The sequence below is a fragment of the Propithecus coquereli genome, unplaced genomic scaffold (genome assembly GCF_000956105.1).
Source record: "Propithecus coquereli isolate 6110/MARCELLA unplaced genomic scaffold, Pcoq_1.0 Scaffold543, whole genome shotgun sequence".
Lineage (NCBI taxonomy): Eukaryota > Metazoa > Chordata > Mammalia > Primates > Indriidae > Propithecus > Propithecus coquereli.
In genome coordinates this window covers 815392-837578 of record NW_012151319.1, presented here as the reverse complement: position 1 = coordinate 837578, position 22187 = coordinate 815392, and the positions used below count along the sequence as shown (strand labels likewise).

The 22187-nt window shown below is 47.4% G+C and overlaps 1 protein-coding gene across 1 annotated transcript; it reads left to right on the top strand.

Annotated features, from left to right (window-relative positions):
* The first annotated feature begins 21037 nt into the window (after positions 1-21037).
* On the top strand, positions 21038-21700 carry CLDN24 (claudin 24). The gene has a single exon (XM_012657464.1). It carries the CDS (start codon positions 21038-21040, stop codon positions 21698-21700), a length of 663 nt encoding a protein of 220 aa, XP_012512918.1.
* Positions 21701-22187: the final 487 nt, after the last annotated feature.

The following is a 22187-nucleotide window of genomic DNA, read 5'->3' as shown; positions in this document are numbered from 1 at the left end:
AGAGGACCCGTTCTCAAAGGATAGGCCTGGCCCGGCATCGCCAGATTAGTGGACGAATGTGTATCTGGGTTTCTAAAAGTAAAATACTACGATTGAGGTGAACACGTCTCATTCTCCAGGTCTCCCCACTGTAAGAGACTGTCATTAAATGACTGTCAGGGCTGGTCTCGTCTGATGAGAAGTCTTCTGTTGTACTCCGCAAGCTTTTCACCCCTTGTCTCTCTCTTGAACAGGAATCTGCATTAATCAGCAAGCACATGGGCTCACTGCATCCCTCTAACCATCCTTGGCTGCCATTTGCCTTGGAGTGAAGCCCACACAATTTTTGACACTGAGATGGCAAACTTCGATACTCGCAGGGGCCAGGCAGGTGACCAGAATGAGGAAAGGAGGCTAGCAGGAAGAAAAGTGAATGCAGACACACACTCTACTTTCATTTGAAATGTACAGGAATATTCTTGACACTCTCCATTATTATGTTAATAATATACCTTATTCTGTTTTTTTTTTTTTTTAATCGAAAAATGTGCTTCTCCCATCTATCTTTTTTCTACTTTGCCTCAAAATACGGGTACGAACAGGGACGGATCCAAGTTTTGTGGGGCCTGAAGCAGATACACACACACAAAAAAGAGAGAGAGAAAAGCAATGCAATATCAAGCCACACTCGTGAGCAATTCGAGTGCATTTTAAATTGCTCTCTGTTGTGCTGATCTGCACAGATGTGAAATCAAATAACTCTTAGATGAAATACATTGACTCCCTGATGAATAGGAGCAGTTTTGTCCCTGGAAACACTTGTTTCTTCAGGTTATTTTGCTGTGTTTGTATAATTTTGTGGGCTGTTTTATCTAGAACTGCCAGACTTCATCAGGACAACAGATGTGTCAGATCCACCAAGACTTGATGTGATACTTTGGATGCATAAAACATGCAGCTTCTCCTACAGACGTACTTTCCGTTTGAAGTACTGCGAGACATTTGTGCCCTCAAACACGGGAATTTTGATAAATTCCATTTCACGCCATTTCCATAAAAAAGAATTACGGTGCATTTACAATGGTGTACTATGCAGTGGGAAGGATGTTTCAAACAGAAGAGACCTTCCATTTTGACAAGGTGCTAATGAAGACGGACTCTTCGGCTTACAGTTGTGTATGTCTAAGAGTGAAAGGATTTTCTACAGAGCAGCTGCTGGCTCTGTACGTTTCAAACCCTGGCTCTCCTCACACTGCCCAAATACTTCTGCCGCCAGCCCCATAGGTCACACTCATCTCGCCACTGGACCTTGGCCCGACATCTTTAGGCCACGATGCCAGGCAGGTCAGCTCCGAGGGAGCTGCCCACAGTGGGACGGCTACCGACAGCCTAACGAGTGGAAGTAACTGAGAACCACGTTTCCACTGACCCCAGTTAAGTGTGCCCCCAACTCAATTCCTCCTTAGTCAGATCCCAAAAAAACAGATGCGCCAACATTAACTACCCAGAGGGACAGGCCGGGAGGGAAGAGACAGTGGTCTGGATTGGTTGCAGTTAAAGTATCTTACTCTTGTAAACTTTACAAAATGGCATGACCACATCAACCAATTGCCAGGACCCCTCCAGGGTTTGGAATGGGCTCATGCAGGTGAAGGGCCTGGAAGCTTAATGACATTAGCGTTGTGGAAATCTGCCTCTGGAACAAAGACATGGTTTTCTGCCATAAGAAAATAGGTGAAGACTTCAGTAAGATTGAGGACTCCCAGAGGCCACTGGCTCTCCACCTCCAGATCGACCCTGGGGAGAGAGAAACACAGATTAGAGGAACTAACACAAATAACAAGTTCTGCTTTTTCCTGTTCCTCAAGATGCTTTGGAAGAATCATTGCTTGTCCATTTGCCACAGAAATCTGCAGCAACCATCCAGGCCATGGTGCTAGTGTCTGGGGTCCCAATGTCAGGGCAGGACAAAGTCAGATAGGATGGGGGGAGGTGGAGGAAAACAGATGGGCTTCCCAGCGGCCCTTCGGCCGTCACTCCTCCAGCCTCTTCCTCTCCATGGGGAGACTGTCTTCTCCCTGCTACTTATTCCTAACAGCTTAAACACTAGACAAAAGGCACTGTATGGCAGAATGGCGGCTGTATTAGTCAGGGTCCTCCAGGAAAACAGAACCGATAGGATATATGTGGTTACATACGGGGATATTTAAAATGGGAATTGGCTCATGCCATTATGGAGGCCAAGAAGTTCCATGATCTGCCGTCTACAAGCTGGGAACCAGGAAAGCCAGGGGTATTATTCAGCATGGGGCTGAAAGCGTGAGAACTGGGGAGTTGCGGGTGGGTGGGTGAGTGGGAAGGAGGGCTCCGATATAAGTCTCGGAGTCTGAAGGTCCAAGAACCGGGAGCTCTGATGTCCGAGGGCAGAAGAAGATGGATGTCCCAGCTCAGAGAGAGAGAAAGAGAGAAAGAGAGAGAGAGAGAGAGAGAATTCACCCTTCCTTCACCCTTCCTCTGCCTTTTTGTTCTATCTGGGTCCTCCACAGACTGGTGAGGGTAATCTTCTTTACTCAGTCCACTGATTCAAATGCTAATCTCTTCTGGACACACCCCACAGACATGCCCAGAAATAAAGTTTCACCAGCTATCTGGGCATCCCTTAGCCCAGTCAAGTTGACACACAGAATTAACCATTGTAGCAGCAGACAGGAATGGTCAGCCAGGAGTTCTGTGCCTGAGTCTCCCTGCCCTGAGACTCATCCTTCCCTGCTTCTTCGCTTCCCAAAAGGTACCTAGACTAGATCTGGCCTTTGGCCCTAATGGGCATTACCTGACAGAGTGGCCAGTAACACAGGGGAACATAAGCTCAGAAACCAAAATAACTAGGCACTCCGGAGTACAATATCATAAAAGAAAGACCCCAAAGTAGAACAACATAGTCTATCTAAGGCAGAATCATTGGAACAGATTGAATAAGACTTTTTTTTTTTTGAGACAGAGTCTCACTCTGTTGCCTAGGCTAGAGTGCTGTGGCGTCAGCCTAGCTCACAGCAACCTCGAACTCCTAGGCTCAAGCGATCCTACTGCCTCCCGGGTAGCTGAGAACAGGCACGTGCCACTGTGTCTGACTAATTTTTTTCTATTTTTTAGTTTGGCTAATTTCTTTCTATTTATAGTAGAGACGGAGTCTCACTCTTGCTCAGGCTGGTCTCGAACTCCTGAGCTCAAACAATTGGCCTGCCTTGGACTCCCAGAGTGCTAGGATTACAGGTGTGAGCCACCACACCCGGCCTGAATAAGACTTTAACATATTTCTTATTTGTACTTATTTTAATCGAAAAGGAAGATACTGGCCCTATGAAGGAAAGACAACAGGCCATAATTTTAAAATAACTAAGTAGAACCATTAAGTATGAATACTTTTAGTTGAAATAAAGAATTCAGTAGATGCAGTGTAAGGGTTTGGCGTCAGACAACGTTGCAGTGGTGAGTGCGTGACCAGTAATCTGTACAGAGAGAACGCGGGCAGCTCTACTGGACGTGCCTGATGGCAGTCATAGGGGATGGTGGCCCCTGCCATCATAAAAACTTCTGAATCTTCAACAAAAGCCCGACATCTGTTCATTTGGGGTTTTTTGATTGTTGTTGTTTTATTTGTTTTAATGTGGATTCTCCACATTCTTAAATATTGGCTCAATTAAAAAAAATGGGCAAGCCAAACAAAGCAAGTGTGTGGGCCAGTCTCAGCCGGTGGACTACTCGCTGGTTTGTAAACTGGGCTGCACTCAAGCCCAAGTCATGATACTCTCATTAACCTAGCTGATTGGTGGTGTGTGAGCTGCCGAGACTCTATGTAGTAATTCTTTTGCATGCTGAGGATCAATTATAGCATGAATTTAACTGAATGTGGCGTTAGCTACACTCCTAGACTGCGTCATGTAACAGCTAATATGTGACAGCGCTTTACATCCATTATTTCAGTAATCCCCACGTTAGGAGAGAATGATCTCTGTGTTACTGTAAGCTGAGGCTGAGAGAGACTGAAATCAGAGCTGCGCGGCTGCATGCGGTGGCACTGGGTCCCAGGCCTCGGACAGACATCCTGAGACATGGTCACATCAAGGCCTCAAGGTGACAGCAAGACTTGGAGCTCACCCCAGTGTATCACACAGACATTATAATTTCCCATGTCAGGCCCCAGGTGTGAAGCCAGATAGTTTGAAATTTGCATTTCCTACCCTGTAAAAAGAAAAATGTAGAAGTCATTAAGAGATACCTTGATTGAAAAAACCATATATATATATAGAGAGAGAGAGACAGAGAGAGAGAGAGAGAAAGAGAGAATCATTACTCCCGGGTAGACAAAGTAGGTTCCCTTGTATTAATAATAAATCCTGAGAAAACTAGGCCTGCCCATGAATATCACCTAGGACATTTTAAACTGCTGGCCATGGAAACGCTGATACAAATTGGCTTGAGCAGTCAGTAAATCTACTTTCTCACACCAGGAAGTCAGAAGGTTCCTCATGGCAGTTGGCTCGTGGGGTATAATTTCTCCAGGGGCCCAGGTTCTTCCCATCGCTCCACTCTGCCACCCTCACCGCTGACTTCCTCCTCACCCTGGAAGCGAGGTGGTGGGGGCGGTGCCGTGTACCATGCCCAGGTGAAGAAAGGGATCGTCTCCTCCCGTGGTTGCTTCTGGACCCGAGGAAACATTTCCCAGAAGCCCCCAGTACATCCTCTCTCCACCGCTGCCCTGGGGTCCACCCTCCACCATCGCTTCTCTAAGTAACTGTCCACAGGCCCCACCAGTATCACAAGGTGTTGGAAGTACCCCTCAAAATTTAAAACACGTATGCCATTTGTTCCTGCAATTTCCACTTCTAGAAATTGATTCTGAAGATACTCTTACAAAGATGGCTGCTTTGCAGGGACGTTCATGGCAGAATTGCTTTGTAAAAGGGAAAACATAAGCCTCATCTGAATCTCCATCCATAGAGGACTGATTAAATAAATCTGTGGGGCCGGGCGTGGTGGCTCACGCCTGTAATCCTAGCACTCTGGGAGGCCGAGGAGGGAGGATTGCTTGAGCTCAGGAGTTCGAAACCAGCCTGAGCAAGAGCGAGAGCCCGTCTCTACTAAAAATAGAAAGAAATTAATTGGACAACTAAAACTATATAGAAAAAATTAGCTGGGCATGGTGGCACGTGCCTGTAGCCCCAGCTACTCGGGAGGCTCAGACTATAGTCGTTTGTTCTAGCAACTTCAGGATCCCTTTATGGAATGAGGCTGGAAAATAAAACATAAACAAAAACTATCAATCAAAACTCTGTTGTGAACAACTGTTATGTACATAAATAAATAAATAAATAAATCTGTGGTATGAAAGTCTCTGGAGCAGTTTGTAAAGGAGACAGATCTTTTAAGTCCTGCCTTGGAAGAATATCCACAATATATTGTTTACCAAAATGAGTAGAAATAATGCATGGAAAGTCTACACTTATTTTTGTAAAAAAAACCCAAACCATTGGTTGGATGTGTCAGTATTAATGGCAGATAACAGAATTATGCAAAGCAGTTATGGCTTTCTTAGTCTCTATTTTCATAATTGAGCAAATTCCCTCCAGATAAGGGAACAGAACTGAAATCATTTAGTTACCAGGGTTTCACTTCCCTCCCGTCTGAACAGTCTCTCTCAGTTCAAACCCATTTCTAGCCAGTAAATATTCAGCCAATTCCAAGTTCAGGTCCCGAGGAGGGATGTTCCTCTCTGGCCTTTCCTCCTGCCTGGGAGCAGGGGAGGGATTGTGGTCCTCAGGCATTGGTGGGGCCCAGGCCTGTGTGGGTCCCTGTCCTCCTTTGTGCTGCAGGTAGACAAGCAGGTTAGAGACAAAGTGACATGGCAAACATATGTATCGACACGTCCACAGGTCTCCCAGGGTTTGGGTTGTTGTCCTTCTGAAGAGACACATATTTGCTCTTTAAAACTGCACTTTGTAAATGATGAACTTGAGCAAGGAAAGAAATGAACATTTAGATTAAACTTACTTCCTTTTAGGCTATCTTGTAATGTTTGTAGAATACTTTAAAAAGTAGCGTTACACTCAGCATGTGCATGCTGCATTTACATTCTGTCGTTGCATAAATATTCTAATCTCCATGCATTGAAATGGTCCATTGTACTTGTCATTTTTAATGGCCATAAAGTATTTCATGTCACTCTATAATTTGTTTAGCCATTTCCCCTGTTATTGCCTGTCTGGTTTGTTTCCAGTTTTATGCCGTGTTAAATTGCAGCTGCTGTGTGTAGATTATGTTTGTACATATTCATTTTTTTCTTTGAAATTATTTTCTTGTAGTGTATTTCCAAAAGTGGCATTACTGGCTCAAACAGTTCTGTAGCTTTTGTTACATACGTATTATCTGGTTTTTCTAAAGAAAGAAAGAGAAGAGCCACTATAAAGAGCTACCAGCAGTGTATGAATGGGTTTATTTCCTTAAAGTCCTGCCAGTATTGTGCTTTATTCTTTTAAAAAAATGTGCTAGCTTAATAGATTGGAGATTGTTTTAAGTGACATTTCTGTCATTGCTGGGGGTTTGAAATATGCCAACTTGGCACGGGCCCAGACGTCCCCAGGTCTGTGTAGGGATCCCAGCATGCAAGAATGCAGCCAGCCGCACCCAGAGAAGAATGGAGAGGTCAGCTAAGAGGCAGCCCGGCCATGCCCAGCTGGAGTTCCCTGTTCACATGAGGCTGACTTCTAAGGAGGCTGGGGCCACGTGTGCGAGACACGCAGTGGATGCGCAGTGAATGTGGACTCCACGAATTTTGCGCCTCAGTGTAGACCTCAAGAATTCTACATATGAGTCTGGACCTGCGAGACAGTGAGATCCTCCACACCCAACTTTCTAGAAGGAGGTCAGGCTTAGTGTGCCCAGCTTGGTTTTTATGGAAGAGGGCGTTACAATGGAGTCCCCTTGGCCTTGGGAGGTGCTCCGGGAACCACACAGGGACTGCGAGCTTGGCTCTGCCCTGTCTCTCTCCACTTGCGAAGAGAAAAGCCCACCCTGTCCTGTGTGCTGAGGCCAAGCTCTTGTGCCCCCAACAGCATCTGCCCACAGCAAACAATCACCTTTCACCTGCAGACACGGTTGAGTCCCAGCAGGTCTGTGCAGATGCAGGTTTTATCGAACCCACAGGATTCCCAGTTGGGTGGCCCCAGACAGGAGGCTGCTTCAATTCGGGGGCACGTTTTTCCTGTGGAGGTTCCCAGGGATCAGCTAAGATAGTCCTGCTGGAGAGCCTCAGAATCACTGTGGGGTTTCTTGTCCCCGAGACTCCAGCCCTGCTGCTTCCTCTGCCCACATGCCCCCTCCATCTCATTCCTCTTGTTAAAACCAAAAACTGAAACCTGGTCTTTCCCAGGAAGCCATTCCTGCTCTCCCATTCCGGTTTGGGAGCGGCTCTCCGGTGCTCCCTCAGCACCCTGCCCTCTCCTCATCTTTACACTTGTCAAACCGTGTGTGACCGTCTCGGAACCCCCAGCGCAGGGCCTGGGGCCAGGCTCAATTTGCTGAAAGAATGGAGGGGTGTGTTTTGGGATGAGAGTGAATGAATGAACCCTGGTACTGACGGTGGCCCAGGGCCTGTGGTTTGCAGGAGGCCAGGGTTGAGCCAGGCATTGGTGAGATGTCTGAGACTCGTGAGCCCTCGGCCCTCTTTATTTCAGAACACACTGTGAAGCTGAGTGAGACTGATGCCAGTAGGGGAACAAGGGACATGTTCTGGGACCTGGCAGGCCACCAGCTCTCTGGTTACCTCTCGGCTTTAGTAAAATTAGAATCATTTTTTTTTGAACGTACTTCAGACTATAGTCGTTTGTTCTAGCAACTTCAGGATCCCTTTATGGAATGAGGCTGGAAAATAAAACATAAACAAAAACTATCAATCAAAACTCTGTTGTGAACAACTGTTATGTACCCATAATAAATAAAAATAAAATTAAAAAAAAAAACCCTTTGTTGTGAGGAAGTAAATTTCCTTTTCTTTTATGTTGATCTAAAAAGACCTCATGAAATAGCCACGTGTCACAATCTGTTTTAGGTCCCCAGGTCCTCTCATTGCCGTACTTCATTCAGCTTAGCTCACGAACGGTCATGAGCTATAACCAAGTCCCGGACACAGTGTGTGAGGGGCACCGGGTGGGGTTTCTTGGGTTGTGCGTGGTGCAGAAATTCTAACCTGAGACAATTTCAGGGAATACAAAAAAAAACCCAAATGAATGAACACAAAATGATTAGAGCTGAGCACTGTGCCGAAGCCAGGTCTGAGAACAAGGAGAGGAAGACAGAGGGTGACCCAAAGCAAAGCTCACAAGGATTTGGCCAGCCGCAGAAGACAGCACAGCGCAGGGCCTTGCTGGTAGCGGGAAGCTGCACCACCGAAGCTGTGTTTCAGCAGAGTGGCCGTTGCAAAATAGTCTCAAAAAAGCCAAATGTGCCAGGAATGGAGTCAGTTTCTAGAAAGGAATAGAATATGGCCATTGTTTTTAAGAACTTCCCCAAACACCCAGTCAGCCGGGAAAACAGACCCACAATTAAGCCACTAGTGAGAGTACACAGAATGAACTGGTAAAAGCAGATGTGATTTTCTCATTCGTGACCATTCCAGGGGTGGGGAACCTTTTCATGTTGGAAGCCGCGTTAATTTAGCTGTAATCAAGGCTGCATTCAAGAAACTTCAATTAGATATATTTAAAAATGTACATTATTTTGTAAAAATCTAACTACTATGTACTTAATAATTTCAAAAAATGAAAACTGTTTGTTAATTTTAAGGTTAACTAACCTTTTACTGACTTTGTTGTGTCTGCTATTTGTTGGAGAGCATTTGAATATTTGGTTGCAGCATGGAGGTCTGCAGTTTCAGTTGATCCTCTAGCTGGGTATCAGTCGTTTGTGACCTTAAGGGCGTCTTGATTTGGGTCAGGTAGGAGAATGTAGATTTGCAGCAATAAGTGGTTGAAAAGCAAGAAAGCATTTTTCGGGCATGTTGCCAAAGGCGTGGGTATTCTGCATTTTGCCATATTTCAATTGCATCTTTTTTAGCATCAAACAATGACTTTAAAATGTCATCTACTGAGAGCTCAATCAATTCCATCTGTAGTTCTTTAGGTTCCTTGGTGATACCAACTAGGTGAGGCTGAAATGCTAATTTCAATGTGATGTTATGATTCTCAAAGTCAAAAAACCTTTCTTTGTATTCTCCAATTAATATATCATCCTGTTCAACAATGACCTTTGCTAACTGGGGGAAAGAAACACTGCTCTCATACATATCCTTAGAGTTCAAAGTCCATTCTATTCTGGGTTTTCTGAGCTTCAAATTCATGCCACATTAACACTATATTTCATATTTTGTGATAACTCCTTGACATTAAATTAAGTCCTTGATTGTTAAAGATATTTCTATTTTCATTTCTCAAAGCACGTTTGTTTTTCCACAGCAGGACTTAAAATTTGCCAAGAAATTTTCTACATTGTTATTAACAACTCAAGTAGGAGTTGTATGAATTCCATAAGTGAAATAAAATATATTTATTTTTTCTTTATTATAAGGATTATGGAAGTGTTTGAAAGCTGCAGTTGCCCTCCTTACAAAAGTAAATTTAGAATTATGCAAGGGGTCACTATTGCTCTAACAGAGTAATCACACTGAAGACGTGTGAGATTGAACTCAGATACGGAAGGTTTATTCACAATGCCTGAGAGTTTGAGCTGGACCTTCAATAAGGAAGCGTCAAGGAATAGGACAAAGAATTCCAAACAGAACTATTCTGTTCTTGCAAAGGTAAATCATTTAAATTAATTTCATTCAAATCCTGCCAACTTCCTGGGCTAAGCTCAAATGCTACTTCCTCCACGATACCATGATGCTCCCTGGTCAGCCCATTCCTTCCTTTTCCATAGCTGGCTCTCTCCCCTTGATGCAGCTCCTTTAGTCTGTACCTGGCCTATGGTGCTCACCAATGACATCTTGTGTATTAGCTGTTAGGTAGATGTCTTGTCTTTCCCTATATGATCGTATACCATCTGTTAAGGAGGTGCCATATCCAACGTCCCAGAACATTCATAGCACACATTATATATGTATTTGATTAATGAACAAGGAAATTCTTTTTTTTTTTTGAAGACAGAGTCTCGCTCTGTTGCCCGGGCTAGAGTGCTGTGGCATCAGCCTAGCTCACAGCAACCTCAGTCTCCTGGGCTTAAGGGATCCTTCTGCCTCAGCCTCCTAAGTAGCTGGGACTACAGGCATGTGCCACCATGCCCAGCTAATTTTTTCTATATATTTTTAGTTGTCCAGATAATTTCTTTCTATTTTTTTAGTAGAGACAGGGTCTCGCTCTTGTTCAGGCTAGTCTCAAACTCCTGACTTCCAGCGATCCTCCCGCCTCAGTCTCCCAGAGTGCTAGGATTACAGGCGTGATCCACCGCGCCCGCCAACAAGTAAATTCTTGAATGTGAAATGTTACTTGTGGGCCATACCCCAAACCCAAGGAGACTGTATCTGTCCATCTTTGAGGGAAGCAGAGATCCTACCTCAGTGCCTTCCATCTAGTAAGTTCTCAGTAAATGTTGGCTGAATAAATGGAGAAGAGAGACAGCAAGGATGTCACACAAACTCTGAAAGCATTAGCCATGTGGCTCCTCGCCTGGGCCACAACAGATGCAACAGACATGGGACACCTCAGAGATTTTTCCACACTCTGAAATCCATGGACAATCTCGTCATCACTCCAATCCTCACTCCCAGATCCCCTTCCAAAGTGTAAAATCCTTAGTGTGACATGACTCATTCGTTCATTCAACAAACATTTACGGAGCACCTCATGTAGGCCAAGACCTGCTCTGTTGGGCTCTGGAGACACAGAGGTGAAAGGACAGACAAAGCTCCTGCCCCTCTGGAGGGAAGGATGGTGATGACACAAACAAATGTGTCAATGACCTGGTTTCATGTCGCCGAGGTGATGGAATCCTGAGAGGCTGAGGAGGTGGGGCAGGAGGAGGAACTGAGCTAGAGCCAGCGTTTGTGAGCTCGGAGTCTGTGAGCTCCGAGAAAGGGCTTCTTGGAGATGGGAAATGGGTAAATAAAATAACATTTTCTATTAACTTCAAACTGAAATTCAGCATTTCCTTTAATTAGGAATGTGGACAAGAGCCACAGTGGTTTGGTAGCACCGGTGACACCAATGGAAACCACAGATATTTTCATATTATATGGCAGTTGTTGCACATATCTTGAAATATTTACACTTTGCACTGAGAGACTATGGTACTCATAGACCGCTTGCTAGATCTCGTTATTTTATGTGTTAATAAAGACATCTATTGCTATTTTGAAATGTTTCGATAACCGTATTTAAATGTAATTGGTTTCCTCTGTCATCCTATGTATTTTATTTTATGCATTTAAAAACATTACTCTGAAAAGGGATCCACGAGCCTCACATAGTTGCACAAGGGGTCAATGGCTCAAAAAAGATTACGAAGCCCTGAGCCCAGCTCTCCCCAGGCTGGAATCTGCGGTGACCTCTGGCCTCTGGGCCTCTCACATATTGTTCCTTTTGCCTGGGTTGTCTGTTTCCTCCTCTCCAGCTGTTGGCTCCCATTGCGCTTTGCATGGACATGAAATATCGCCCACTCCTTGAAGCCTCCGGACGGTGCTGCCCGGGATATGTGCCCTTGGCAGGTGTTCAGGCCTCTGCCCCACCTCACACTCACCACACTGCACGGCAGTGGCCTCTTTGCTCATCTGTTCCCTTGAACGGTCTGTGAGCGATGTGGCACGTGGCAGCAAGGACCCCTCTCCATCTCTGACCCCCTGCGCTTCACATGCTTATTATGGGCATTCAACATGGGGACGCCTGACGCAGGATGGAATGGGTGGGTGGATGGATGGACAGATGGATGGATGAATGAAAGGATGGATGGATGGAAAGACTCAGGTGTAGGTGCAAAGTATTTCACACGTTCAATCTCTTTATGTAGTTTTTCTCCTCTTAGAAATGAAATTTTTCTTTCCGCAAAGTTTGGTGGAAATCTTTGTGCTGGTGATGTCTACAGCCCTTCTCCCCCAGCGGGGTCTGAGGGAAACTTGGCAGGAAACACGGACTCTGGATCCAGCCTCCCAGCCGCAGCCCCTGGTTGAGCCGGTGGCCACAGGAACCACGGTTGACGACCGTGAGGTACGTGATCCTCTTAATCGGAAGACAGGTGAGACAGTCACTCAAAACTGCCATGGATGGCCCGGCATGAGAGGAGAGAACCACTCACTGGCGTCTGAGGAGAGAGAGCAGGTTTTGTGGGCCCAACCCGCCTGCCAAGCCCTTTCCGATGGCGCAACCCCCCATTTTAGAAGAATCCAGTTGTCTAAAGACTTTGGACAGGGACATCTGTTTCAGCCAGTGCACAAGAACAAATAACCTGACTGCAGTTTCACATCTGCCTCTGAAGATGGGTTTGAAAACCAAAACACAAAATAAAAACAGGAACTCTCATTTATTGAGAGCCTACTAGGTGCTGTGGGACTTCCACACATTGTCCTCCACCTTCTCAGGCACCTCATGAAGGTGGCACATTGTTATTTTGTATCATCGCCATTGTACAGGCTCAGAGAAGTTACGGTGCCCAAGGTCACAGGTGTAAGTAGCAGAGGTTAGGATTTCAGCTGGGGTCTTTCTGATCTTAGAGCCCACGCTCTGCCATTTCTCTTGAATAAATCTGTGACTTACGGAAAAATTTCATCCTCTTGGGGGAAAAAATCCATGTAATAATTCCAAAATAAGACCATCTTTATGAGTATGAGGTGGGGATTTTCAAAGGCCCTTTTATATTGATGAGGTGACATAGTGTCCCCGTTGGGGCAATTTTGTCCTGTGTGTTCTGGGGCTGGTGGGGTTGTTGCCCGCTGCCACTCCCATAGGAGGAAATCTGCTTTTAGGAGCAACTTCTGAACCGGAAGCGGGCGTATGACAGATAATGAGGGGTTTATGAAAGAGAAAGCCATGACAAAAAATGTCACTGTGATCCCACGATTTCCTTTCCAGGGGAACTTAAGAGAGAAATCTCCTTCAGACCTCCTTACTGCACTGTCTTCAGGAAACCTGAACGGAACAACCTGTCGAGAGAACAAAGAGCCTCTGTGTGCGTGGACAGGTGAGCCTGGCACAGCAGGGGCGCGTTAGTGGGTGACCCAGGGCACGCCTCCCCGCCGCAGACCCTCCCGCCAGCCCTGCCGGGGCCGGGCAGCTCCGAGTGCTTTGAGAGGGGCTGTCCTCCTGTGAGGGCCTGGCGAGGGTCTGAGTGCATTGATTCCGCCAGGCTGGGGGTCGTGGTTCCCAAGAGCCCAGGACATGGATGCCTGTAGGCACTCACTTGATTGCTTTCCAGTGTGCGGTCTCACTTAGGCATCGAATATGCACTTCCAGCCCGAGCCCGTTAGACCCCGAGCTCCGCTAGGGCAGCACCGTGGCTGCTTCGTTCAGCACCGGACGCGCGAGGCCGCGCAAACGCCGTCGAAGGAGCGACTGATGACACCTCAGGGTTTCAACAGTTGGCCCATTGTTCAAGGAGAAAGAACAGAACCGGCAGGACTGACGTCGCGTCCTGTGTCAGTGCTGCTTCCGGCCCTGCGCAGCATAGCGCTGGCGACATGACGGCCCGGCAAACCTGCCACAGGCAAAGATCAAATTCAGATGCTGCCTTTCGTTCCCGGAAAACCTTCAAGTCTCGACTCCTGGCCGGCGCTGGTGAGCTCCCAGAGTCCTTAGGCTGCTGCTTCCTTTGAAGTCATGCTGGCAGGAAGTCCACGCTCCCCGCAGGCCCTGCCTGCGCACCCGCCACTCCTACCGGGTCTCCAACTCCCGTGTCACTTCCTGCCCTTCGCCCCAGCTCCCAGCACCATTTCCGGCACACGGTAGGGGCCTGGCGAATGTTTGCCTAGAATGTAGTCTCTCTCCTGGAGAAGAGGAGGGACACTCTGATGGCCGGGGCGCCAGCGCGGGTGGGGGGTGTGGCGTCCTGCCCCGACCCAGCAGCGTGACGAGCGGAAGGAGCCACTTCCTTCCGCCCCGGTGGGCCCTGGTCTCCGCGCTCCTCCGCAGCCGGGTGCTTCGGTTCTTCAGGCCCCTGCTCACGCGAGACGCGGGCGCTGCGATGTCCCGGGTGTCGGCTGCCTCTGGGATTCCCCGCGACTCCAGACACCTGCTCAAGAGTGGGCGCCATGGCTGTGGCTGACTGGCAGTGATTTTCCCATCCGTTAACTGGAAGTGAACTCAGCCATGAGGGTTGTGAGCCTAGATTAATATTTAGAAAGGATTTACAAAGAAAGAGCCCAGTTAATCCTGAGATAGAGGCCTTTTCACTTCTATTTGTGCAGTGGGTGGAGACTGTGTCCCTGGCTAGGACAAGTCCCATAATCCTCCCTGCACGGCCCGTTTGCCGTTGCAGTTTCTAACCTCACAGCCACAGAGCCAGCGCGAGCTTCCTGCAACTGGAGGACGCATTCAGGGCTCTGACTCTGGTCCAAGGAGGAGGCACCTCGCCGAGTGCCCACGTTTTGCAAGTAAAGCTTCAGGACCAAACGGAGAGGCGATTGTGACAATGGTCAAAGATTTTTTTTTATAGCCTAAAAGATTAAGGCCTGGACTTTGGTGTGAGGCAGGCATGGGCTTAATTCTTCTCCCTATTGTTTGGCACACTGATTGGCTCATTTATGCCTCAGCCTGCTTATCTGTTAAATGGAGGTAATAGCAGTGCCTATATCATGGGGTTTTTGTGGGAATAAGATAACATGGATAAAGCTTTTAACCTAACGCCTGGCCAGCAGTACATGCTCAATCCATACTGGCTATTACTGTTAATATCGTGCTTTCGCCATGGTTTGACTGTGCCCCCCAAAGTTCGTACGTTGGACACTCAATCCCAACGTGACAGTGTTGGGAGGTGAGGCCTGATTAAGAGGTGATAGGTCATCAGGACTCTGCCCTCATGAATGGATTTATGTCGTTGTCATGCAGGTGAGTGAATTATCTCGAGTGGGTTGTTATAAAAGCAATGTGGCCCCCTCTTGCCCTCTTGCTCTTGTCCTCTTGTGTCCTTCCACCTTCTGCCATGGGATGACACAGCACAAAGGCCACCACCAGAGGCTGGTGCCAGACTCTTGGACTTCCCAGCCTCCAGAACTGTGAGCCAAATAAATTTCTGTTCATTATAAATTACCCAGTCCCAGGTATTGTATTATAGCAGCACAAAACAGACTAAGACAGCTTTATTCTGTCTCTCTGTCCCTTAGTTCCTGCAGGATGGGATGTTCTCTTCACTATCCACAGTTGATACCTCACATTATTTCGTGAGCATTAGTCCTTTAAAGGTTTGGAATAAAATCTCAGCGGGGCCCTCAGAAGACAGAAACATCAGATAACTAGGCTTTCAGAAACACTCCACCCACACACACCCGGCTATGAAAAAGGGCTTTCATACCTGCTGCTGGAGAGCCACGCATTCCTCCACGCCAGGACTCATGAGCAGAGATCAAGTTAACATCGGCTAGGGCGCCCCTCCCTCCTCCCTTAAATGCCATCACCCGAGATGGACTGAGGGCACCCCTGGAGTCACAGCAGAGTGATTATGCGGGGGCAGCACGTCCTGGGAGTGTCCCTCAGACCTCTGGACTGGGAGCTGAACGGCAGCAGCAATGAGGCCTTCTGGAAGGGTCCACACTCACTCCCTTCCAATCCATCCTCGAGACGCTCTGCTGGGCTGAACCCCTCCCACCACCTGCTGTCACTCCACTCACCCCCACAACGTCCTGAGCGAAATGTCTCAGGCCGGAAGGAATGATTTTCAGTGGTGACTCCCCAAAGAGTCTCTGACGCAGGAAGCCACTGGTTGCAACTTAAAGACCCAGTGTGCAGCGCAGTATTAGTTTACATGTGTTTATATATTTTTCCTTACAGGCTCTTTTCTTTTCTCTCTCCAGTGGGCAAGAACTGGGGCTTTTTCGTTTTCTCTCTCCCCAAAACTCTTTGGGAAAAGCTGCAGGAACACTCAGCTGACCGACTGGCTGGCAATTATAAAACCAAACAGAACAATGTAAGTAACTGATAAATGCTATACATTTTAAAACAGTATATATATTTTAAAAACCATCAATGTCCTAAGTGTCTGCAGGCCAAGCTGGCGGTGTTTGGAAGATTAGAACATAAAGGCTTTGAATGGGCCACATCTAGATTTCAGACAAGTCACCTTGAGCAAAACGGCAAAGACCGAGAGAGGTAGGTGGTGCAGGAAGGGGGTTGGCAGAATCCAGACCCGCCTGTCCTCTGCCTTCTCCACAGCCCTGAGGCTGAGGCGGAGGATTCTGGGTTTCTCAGACCTGGGCTCTGGGCAGCAAAATCAAAGGGTCTGGTTCTCAAACACACAAGCATCAGTGTGTTCGAGAATTACTGGAGGAGCTTGTCGACCTGCAGAGTCCTGTCCCCCACTTCCCCGAGAGAGCTGATGTGTGACGTCTCGGCTTGTCACAGCGATGTGCTGGAGCTGTCGCACACGGACTGAGGAGAGCTGATTGTTACTTTTTCAGGAATTCTGGGAGTTGGTTGTTAAACACAGCTGTCATTAAAAATTGAATTATATGAACTTATAAATTATGTTTCAAAGATATTTAATACTCAAAACATAACACTTCCTAATTATTTTACTGTTATCTAGACTCTATATCTGTTGTGTGTATATGACAAAAATACAGTCATGTGCTGCATATCGATGTTCCAGTTTTAACTTTTGCAAAAGGAGAATAATTTTTAATAAGAACAGAATTGCTACTTAACAGTACTTGGAGAAAAGGTTCGAAATGATAGTGAATAAACACAGAAATAAATGGCATATCGTCTCGTGTCACGTAATGACGTTTTGGTCAAGGATGGACTGTGTATGTGACGGTGGTCCCATAAGACACCACACTATGTCTTTACTGCATCTTTTCTGTGTTTGGATTCAATACACGGATCCTTCCCATTGCGTAGCAGCTGCCCACCGTGTTCAGCAGTCACGGGCCGTGCAGGTCTGCAGCCCCGGAGCCACAGAGGCGGCCCACACAGCCCAGGGGCGCAGGAGGCCGTACCACCTGGGTTTGTGCAAGTGCGCTCTATGATGTTTGCATGATGACAGAATCACCTAAAGATGCATTTCTCGGGATGTGTCCCTGTCAGTGACACATGACTATACATATATACTATGGTGGGCAACTGCGCATGTCCTCCTCACTCCGTGTTTGGTGATTTCCTATTGGCAGCGTGGCACTGTCCATGGTGAGAGCATCTACACCATGGAAGTCACACCTGTTATAGTCCAGGGCTGCCACAACCTGAGAGCCCGTTAGACACTTACCGGCACGCTGGAGGGGTGGGGGAAGATTCCAAAAGTCAACTGGAATAAGCTCTTGTCACAACGCTGCTAACTACAGACTCGGGGTGGGGGCTGCGGTGGGCAGGCTACCTCTGCGCTCTAGGAAAGGAATTTAGGCGCTGCCTCCGGAGCTCTGTGAATGGCTCCGTGACCTCGGGCAGGTTACTCCCCACTCTGTGCGTTAGTCCTGTCATCCTGCTAGTGTCCACCCCGCCCGTGTGGCTGTGAGGATGGACCGATGAGGCGCATACATTACAGGCCCCAGAACAGCACCTGGGAGGCAGAAGCACTTGATCATCCTTACTGGTTATGATGATCTGACAAAAGAAACTTTAGTCCAGCAGATTAGCTTTTTTCTTTTATAACATTTGTTGTTTCTTCTTCTGAGAGTCCTATGCCTTCTTTGTAGATGTTGTAGATATTATTAATCATCATGAGGGAAAGAAAAAGCACCCATCTCTAGCACCCTGTGAATACTCTGGTATAACTTTAGACTTCTAGTCTTCTCCCAGACCCAGAAGATGTCATTCTTGATATCCTTCTGGAACGGGACCCTCTCGTGTGCTAACGCGCGAGGTTTGGCAACATTTCCTCTCCCACGCTCGGCAGGGGTGGGCTCGTGTCTTTGACTTAGGTTCCCGAGCTGTGCTGGGACACGCCGGGATGGCTGGTTTCTTCACTGTGGTGGAGGGCGGCTGGCAACGGGAACAGCAGTGACAGTGCTGGCACTCTACAGTTTACTTTCTCTATCATTTAGAAGGATACTTCCAATCCATTTATTAGACAAGTATTTGCTGCATACATAGTAGATACAGGGGGTTGTGAAGTAAAGGAGTAATGGTGTGAAGCACTATTTAGGAGGGTGAGAATTACTAAGAAAAACAAGCTCACCTGCATGATAACGACATTAATCCATTCATGAGGGCAGAGTCCTCACGACCTATCACCTCTTAATCAGGCCCCACCTCCCAACACTGTGGTGTTGGGATTGAGGGTCCAACGTATGAACTAGGGTAGCCTGGGCCATAGCCCATTGCCGAAGGAGACGCCAGGGGCGCTGGGCTCAGGTGGAGACAGGCATGGATCTCTATCGCTTAAGGGGTTTTTTAAGGGTAATTTTGACAATAGGGGATTTGTTCCTCTGCCCTGACTTTAGAATCTAAAGCTTGCAAAGAACCCCTGAACTCCTCTCTTCCTGTGTCCCTGTCCCTGCAGCAGGGCTCAGGGCCCCGGTGCCGGCTGCTGCGTCGGGCCAGCTGCCTCCAGGAGCAGTCAGGCCACGGTTCAGCTTCAGGTGGCCTGGTCTGTGTGGCTTCTGTATCTTAGTGATGCAAAGGGACTGAGCTCCTGCGCACAGCCGCCATGGAAATGGATCCTCCAGCCCTCCCTTGAGCTGACGCCACTTGGAGCAGAGACACGTCGTCCCTACCAAGTCTCACCCAAGCTGCAGATGCGTGAGCAAAGTGCGTAGAAATGACTATGCAATGTTGCTGTAAGTGACAAGTTTGAGGATGGTTTATTACGGGACATTTCTAAACCCTTGCCCTGGACCAAGGGGTTTCTCAGGATGTGTGACTTTCAGCGCTGAAATTGTGACAGCCCCAGGCAGACTGGGACGGTTGGCCGCCCTAACCTTCTACCAGTTCTGTCTATGAGACATGTGTGCGCGTGTTTTAGATGAATGACCCTGAGACGGAGAGATTGTAAGTCCTCCACGTGCTGAACAAGGCGGCGGTGGTGGTGGTATTTGTCTTCTGGCTGAATTTCACTCCACCCCACCCGGAGCAACAGGGTCTGAGCAGCTCATCCACGAACTGAACCGTGGAGAGGGGAGCCCTTCCCAGATGGGTAGTGGCTGCTGCCTCTCCCCAAGCAGGCTCAGCCTCAGGGCCGCTGCAGGGGCCCTCTGCCTGGGACACTCACAGCCCCGCTCTTTTCACTTCTTTGAATTCTCTCATTTATCTGTTTGTTTACTGATGGCCGCTTCCCACTGGAATTTGAGCCCCACCGGCAGGGAGAGGGGAGGCAGCAATTACTGCCTGGTCAAGTAGGAGGTGCTCAAAAAATATTTTTCTTAAAGGCTGAAAGAACATATGAGTTGGGAGGGTGCTCGGAGACAGTTAGGCAGGTGCAGCTCCCACCGCAGCAGGAATTTCCTACGTGAGGACCTGGGCAGGTGGTAATTCCCCTGCAGGACAGAGCACTCGCTGCTTCACAGAGCAGCCCACTCTCTCCCATTCTTAAAAAGCATTTCAGTGTGACATTGGCAAGCATCTCCCTGTGGTTTTTATGACTGCTGTCTGGGTCTCTCAGCATCCCAACTGCCCCCGGGGGACAGGGCTAGCTTGCGCCATCCTGCTTCCTGCTGAGGAGCCGGGACAAACCTCTGGCCCTTCCGGCCTCGGGCATCTTTATGCACACTGGCATACCTGATTCCAGCACACTGAGGACAACGATATAGCCTGAAGGATTCTGAAAACTTGCAAAAATCAAGGAAGCATTCACCAGGTGGCAAACTTTTTTTTTTTTAAACATAAGAGGATGGGAAAAGCTGAAGAAAGTACCACCCCTCTCATGTGGCCTCTTGTCCCGGCCTGTGAGGCCCTGTAGTCTCAGGGGTCATGTTCTGCACATGTGTGCTCTCAAGGCGTGGCCCCTAAACCAAAAAAAAAAAAAACAAACAAGACAAAGCCCCAAAGGTCAGCCCCACTGTGGCTCTTGTTTGTCTTGGAACCGACAGGAGTCTTGATGCCTGGTGCCGCTCTGCCTACGTGGCTGAAATGCCCATGACCATGAGGACGGCTCGACTCTGGACAAAAAAACACTTCCCTGGATGCCGAGACACCGTGCTTCACGCCAAGTCCTTAGGGAGGCTGGGGAAGATCGCAGAGTGAAAGCGCGGACCTCCCTGGATGCTGCCTTCCTCACTTAGACCTCTGGGCATCGGCCGTGGTCCTCTTCATTTTAATTAGCCCAGTGGACCAGTCTCTACCTTTCAAAGGGATCTGAGGGAAACCTTTCTGCAAAGTCCCAACTGAGTCCCTGTGACACTCAAGAACGTGGGCCAGGCTCCTGTGTAGGTTAGGGAAGTCTGAGAAAATGAAGATTATAGGGAAACAGTCTACCTTTCTTTACCAGGCCTTGTTTCGCATCCCTGAAATCTCAGATTCAGCTATTACAATGAAGTCCTGTTGTAGAAAGAGCTGGCCTTTTATCACCACTTAAAATCTAATTAATCCATATTGAAGCACAAAGATTTCTGTTGTGTTTTAGGGTGAGGGGTCATAGAGACCTCTTTGTTCATCCTTAGACTTATAATCATCAAGCATTGAGGATATAATTTTACCAAGCAAATTGGAAGGTAACAGATCAAATCCTTATCAGAGAGCCTAACTCATAGTTTTAACAGAGTCCTTCGTCCTTTACATGAAACATTATATTCGAGAAGAACAAAAACGCATTTCAGAGTCCCTAAAGAGTTAATGCCCAAGCTTATATTCCAGGCAGCATAGAACCAATCGTCACACCACTGTCAACCACAAAGGACTGCAGATCCTATAGGGGTGGTGACATCCTAAGATTTGTCACAATGGCTTTACTCTTCAGAAGAGCGATGCAGTCTGTTGGACTTTTATTATCTTTGCTGGGATGGGTCTTATCTATTATTACAACTTATTTGCCACACTGGAAGAACCTCAACCTGGAATTAAATGAAATGGAAAACTGGACCATGGGACTCTGGCAAACCTGTGTCATCCAAGAGGAAGTGGGGACACAGTGCAAGGACTTTGATTCTTTCCTGGCTTTGCCTGCTGAACTCAGGATCTCCAGGATTTTAATGTTTCTGTCCAATGGGCTGGGATTTCTGGGCCTGCTGCTCTCTGGATTTGGCCTGGACTGCCTGAAGATTGGAGAGAGACGGCAGGATCTCAAGAAGCGACTGTTAATCCTGGGAGGAGTTCTGTTCTGGACATCGGGAATCACGGCCCTGGCTCCTGTGTCTTGGGTCGCCTACATGACGGTTCAGGAGTTCTGGGATGAGGCCGTGCCAGAGATAGTCCCCAGGTGGGAGTTTGGGGAAGCCCTCTTTGTGGGCTGGTTTGCTGGATGTTTTCTTCTACTAGGAGGGTGTCTGCTCCACTGTGCAGCCTGCTCCAGCCGAGCTCCTCTAGCTTCGGGCCACTATGCAGTGGCAGAGATGCAAATTCAGTGTCCATACCTGGAAAACGGAACCGCAGATCCTAAAGTGTGAGACTTTGACAAGGCCAGAGAGATGTATCCTACATCAACTGTGACGACAAAGAGGTCTTTGTTACATAATGAAATCTGTGCTGCTCACATTTTCTCACTCAATAACTTTTTCTATACTAGACCTGCTTCCACTTAAAATCTGGAAAAGTATGAGAGAAAATCTTTTATCTAAAATTCTTAACGTAAGCATTACATAGTTATGAGTGAAAAACTTTCATTGACCTGGTTATTTAAATCATTATGTGGTGGTGGCTGCCCAATATAGTCAGTCTTAAGCTTTGAGGCATTAATTTTATATTAGAAAGCTTTTTGTTTGTTTTTGTTGGTAGTAGGAAACAATTAGTTTCTGTTTCCTAAAGGAAAAAAAAAAAACCTAACAATCTGAAATCTTTTAAGTGTTCTACATTAGTAAAACCACAGGATCAGCCAACTCCAAAGTGTTAGTTCCACAGCAATGACTTTGGTCTTCTTCAAACAGAAGTGGTTTG

What these genes read in the sequence shown, in the direction of transcription:
- CLDN24 (XM_012657464.1), top strand. Translation starts at nt 21,038, where the DNA reads ATGGCTTTACTCTTCAGAAGAGCGATGCAGTCTGTTGGACTTTTATTA.